Here is a 4,687-nt window from a genome sequence, read left to right as displayed (position 1 = left end):
TCACCTTTCTTCCCCATACTGATGCTCGGTTTGAACTGCAGGAGATTGTCTTGACCATGTCTACATGCCAAAATGCACTGAGCTGCCGCCATGTGATTGGCTGATTAGAAATTAAGTGTTAACGAGCAGTTGGACAGGTGTACCTAATAAAGTGGCCGGTGAGTGTATATATATATAGCCCACCTCCACCGGATAGTCTGGGTCCTCCGGAGGAGCCGGCCTGTTGTTTTGGACACAGCCCATGTTGTGTAGAAACTATGTTCTCCCTTCTCCCAGAGTCAGTAATGACAGCTATGAAAGATGTGTGGTTCCCCCTTCTAATGTTGTTTAAAAAGAATGAAATGATGTAAAATTACAGTGCTGACATTGTATCTGTAAACAAAGTGATTTGGGGAACAATGGGATGATCCATGTGGTAGGCTCTGTCTAAGTGTTTTTTTAAGGGAAATCAAATTTCCCTGTTGAATCAACAAAGTATTTTAGAATTGAATTGAACTGAATTTTGTCTTTTTTTTTTTTTTTGGACCATCTGAGCCCACAGGGTAAATAATAGCCCAGTCTGAAGCGTCTCTTCAACTCTTCACATTTCTTCCTCTGTGTTTGCTGCATAGAGCTTTGCCGTATTAGCTTAGCTCGTTGGCTGATGCTAATTACCTGTGCTCTCAGGATTTAAATTTGTTTCACTTTGCTGAACATTTTTTCCTTTCAGCCGTTTTAGAGCAGCCAGATATTCTTGCTTAACTGACTCAGAAGTCATTGATTATATTTAATGTTAAATTCATAATATTAATATCTATGTGGATGTTCGTATGTTAGCTGACAATGAGACATGTTCAGAATGACACCATCTTTAATTAATAGATATTTATCTTGTTAGTGGAGACTTTGATGGAAACACAATAAAACATTTCATCATCATGTTGTATTATTTGTGGTTTACTTCCTGTTTGTGTGCAGACATGTGCTCCAGGTTTCTACAGAGACACCATTGGGCTGTTTCTGGGAAAGTGTGTTCCCTGTAGCTGTAACGGACACTCGGACCAGTGCCTGGATGGGTCTGGAATCTGTGTGGTGAGAGTCTTTTATCAGAAATCTCAACATTTGTACTCTTTAAAACAACATGCAACATATTCTGTTTGTCTGTTCGTGCATCAGAACTGCCTGCATGACACCATCGGCAACCACTGTGAGGGATGTAAGGGTGGTTTCCATAGTAACAACAGCCTGGATGGACAGGCGGTGTCCTGCTCCAGTTGTCCCTGTCCACTGAGGGCCCCGTCCAACAAGTCAGTTTATTTTACCTCTTTTTAATCTGCTGATTCCTCTTTGTTCTCCTGATGTTTAGTTGAACTCAGGGAACTCCAATATGTGGCTCTTTGGTCCCTCGCTTGTGGCACCTTCTAGATTCGAAGAAAATTGATGTAGAAATAAATTATATTAGTGTTTAAAAGTTAAATGTGAGTTYTGAATAAACCATCTGGGACTGAATGAGACAAATAGCAAAACATGTAGTTCAGTCTGTGCTGTTAGTCAGGTTAATCATTTCTGTTATGAGTGTGAGAAATATAAGAAGTTCCTTCTGTGAACACTGACAAAATCTAGGTTTAATGTCAATTTTCTACAATTTTTAATCACCTAAATTCAGTTTGACTGTTTTTAAAATACAGTTTTTCCCTTTACTTGAACAGGCATTTGTTTTATTTTATCGGTGCTTCTTGGGTCACCTCCTGTCCTGTTGGTCAACAGACAGGGAAAAAATGTACAGACCAACTGTTCATGCTTGTGCTGCCTCAGTTTAGCTCAAAGTTTAGTTTAAAACAAAGTCAAAAAGGATAAAACCTACTTGTGCCTTTGTCTCTTTCTTTCTTCTTAACATATAAAAAGTACAAAAAATGTCAACAATTTCCTTTAAAGTGATTTTTTTGTCAGAATGAATTTGTTATTTAGTTTCATCTACAAATCAATGAGTTCAGCTGRTTTCTGTCTTAAAGGTGACCTATTATGGGAGTACTACAACAAGTTAGGATCCATCTGTGGGCTACACAAAACGTGTTCATTTGATTTAAATCACAAAATGAATCTCAGATAATGAAATTTYACCATTTCAGTTCTTCCTGTTCTTTAGCTCTCTTCACAACATGCTGTTATGCATAAGGCTATGGAAACCCCCTCCCAACCTTTTGTTTACATTTACTTCGCTCTCCCAACATGGCATTCATGTTAGCGACTAGCAGTCTGGAGACTCCCGCGCCACAGCGCTGGTGACATGGAAGCCTCAAGGCTGCGATGCTCGCTGGCCTCCCCAGCACCAAGGAGCCTGACTTGGGTCAGAGGCTCCAGTCTTTCCCTCCCGAGCCCTGGAGTGGCCGCTCTGCACGCAGCCGTATGGTTCACGATGAAGCGCCCCGCGCTGTGCGACCACCAGAGGTGTCAAGTAACTAAGTACAAATACTTTGTTACTTTATTTAAGTAGAAATTTTGGTTATTTATACTTTAGTGGAGCAATTAATTTTCAGCCTACTTTTTACTTCTACTCCTTACTTTTTAAAAATGCAAAAAGTATTTAATTTCTATTTAACCTTGACTTGTTTCTATTCCATCTTTTCATTGTTCATAAATAAATAAATAAATAAATAAATAAATAAATAAATAAATACAAATCTATCCAGATACACGGAGCCCTTGGACAGAGTGAATTTGATTGTGGTTGGATGAGAAGTTAATCAAAAAAAAAAAAAGTAGGTCCTCTGGATGGGTTCTTCTTTAGTGAAACGTTTTGTCTCTCATCCAAGTGACTTCTTCAGTCTGATGAGTTTCAGGTGAACTCAGCCTTATACGTAAGCACTGCCTCCACATGGTGGACAAACAGGTCAGTTACATGCAAAAGAGGGCCATCGCTTAACAATAGGCTTGATTAGCTCTATTGTTCATAGAGGGTCATGTGTCCCATCACCTGACTTATTGGTTTGGATGCTGTGGTTCTTAGGTGTCGTGTCATGTGTATGTAGTGAATGCAGGCAGGGCTCAAMGTCCCCTTGTTTTTGTTTTTTTCCCTCTTTGTGTTGGTATCATTGGGGCCCTGATTCACACCTTTTGCTCACAGGGGGCGGAGTCATACTTGCAATAACAGCGTTGTAGGAGGAGGACAAAYGAACACGCAGGCCTCCACCTCTGTTTAATGGTGGATGGTTTTTTTTTCGCAAAGATGGCTTCCTTTACTCCTCTCTCAAACCAACATTCGTCTCTATCAAGGATGAGAAGTGTAAATATATACCATCCTGACATCCAATTGGATTGAACGCACTCCATCACACCTGTATGACACAAATCACATCACATTCCAGCAGGGCACTGTTGCCGATGGAGCCTAGAATGAAGACGATCGTGGCTGAAACAACTAGTCTAGTTAGTTAATTCCAAAATTTTCAACATTAATATTTTCATTTAACATTACACTCATTTTTGACTTTAGAAGTGAATTTGAAGGGGGGTATATGCTATAGAACCCTGTGGCACAGCCTAGGCTTTTATTCTTAATGACTTATTTTTAAGTGTCCATTACCTGTACTTTTATACTTTAAGTAGTTTTACAACCAGTACTTTTATACTTTTACTTGAGTAAAAYGCTTGAGTTGATACTTCTACTTCCAAAAAAAGTATTTTAAACCCTAGTATCCATACTTCTACTTACGTAATGAATGTGAATACTTTTGACATCTCTGGCAGCCACCCCAGGGGAGAGCGACAGACTGGTGCCCGAAGAGGCAAATGTGCTTCCCCAGGCAGAGGGGGAGAGGCGAAGTGCGCCTCCTCTGTAGTAGCAGAACAAACTTTCGTCCTGTGAAGCAGATTGGGGGGGTTGGTGTACGATTTGTGGCGTCCCAAACTGTTGGTGTTTGAAACCAGGTCGTTTCAAACACAAAAGTATACATGTACTTATAGTAAAAAATAGTTGTGTTAGCACTAATTGCCACCAATCAATATCAGTCGATTTTTGTGAAAAAATATATGATCAACGTTTTCGATAAATGCCTGCCATTGCCGATCAGAAAAACGGACTAATCTGACCGAGGCTGTGCGTAGCTGCCTTCAGTGTAGTGTCCTCCTCCCCCTTTCACCCTGTGCTCAGCCTCCCACGCCTGCGCAGTGAACGAAAAAATATCTCGTGGAGAAATTACGGTAAAATCCTTCAACACAACAGACTTAATACAGCGTTTAAAGAACAAGCACTTGGCAGAATATGGTAAGTTTTCAATGCTCATGGCAGAGAATGAAAAGACGTGGAGCAGCAACAGTCAGACGGCAGTTAACGCAGCCCACACATGCCAACAYTCGTCCGTACGAGGGTGACTGTCAATCCTGATCGGTATCGGTGATCTGCAGTGATCAACACTCATAGGTGATCAGTATCGGTGATCTGCAGTGATCAACACTCATAGGTGATCAGTATCGGTGATCTGCAGTGATCAACACTCATAGGTGATCAGTATCGGTGATCTGCAGTGATCAACACTCATAGGTGATCGGTATCGGTGATCTGCAGTGATCAACACTCATAGGTGATCAGTATCGGTGATCTGCAGTGATCAACACTCATAGGTGATCGGTATCGGAATTGGCAGGATAAAACCTGATTGGAGCATCCCTAGTAAAAATACCTCTGGGTGCATTTTATTGGTGCTTGGAC

At 40.9% G+C, this 4,687-nt stretch overlaps 1 protein-coding gene across 1 annotated transcript in view; it reads left to right on the top strand.

The window, feature by feature from the left end:
- The window catches only part of LOC106528741 (laminin subunit alpha-5), a gene marked incomplete in the record, with an annotated part of 162,169 nt that overhangs the window by 156,754 nt on the left and 728 nt on the right, over positions 1-4,687 (top strand). The window contains 2 exon segments of the mRNA XM_014023988.1: positions 958-1,071; positions 1,156-1,286. Of these exon segments, the coding sequence (XP_013879442.1) occupies positions 958-1,071; positions 1,156-1,286 (245 nt within the window).

This window comes from Austrofundulus limnaeus, unplaced genomic scaffold, assembly GCF_001266775.1.
Source record: "Austrofundulus limnaeus strain Quisiro unplaced genomic scaffold, Austrofundulus_limnaeus-1.0 Scaffold401, whole genome shotgun sequence".
Taxonomy (NCBI): Eukaryota; Metazoa; Chordata; class Actinopteri; order Cyprinodontiformes; family Rivulidae; genus Austrofundulus; species Austrofundulus limnaeus.
The sequence above is the reverse complement of the archived record's forward strand: the minus strand, read 5'-3'. Positions and strand labels throughout refer to the sequence as shown.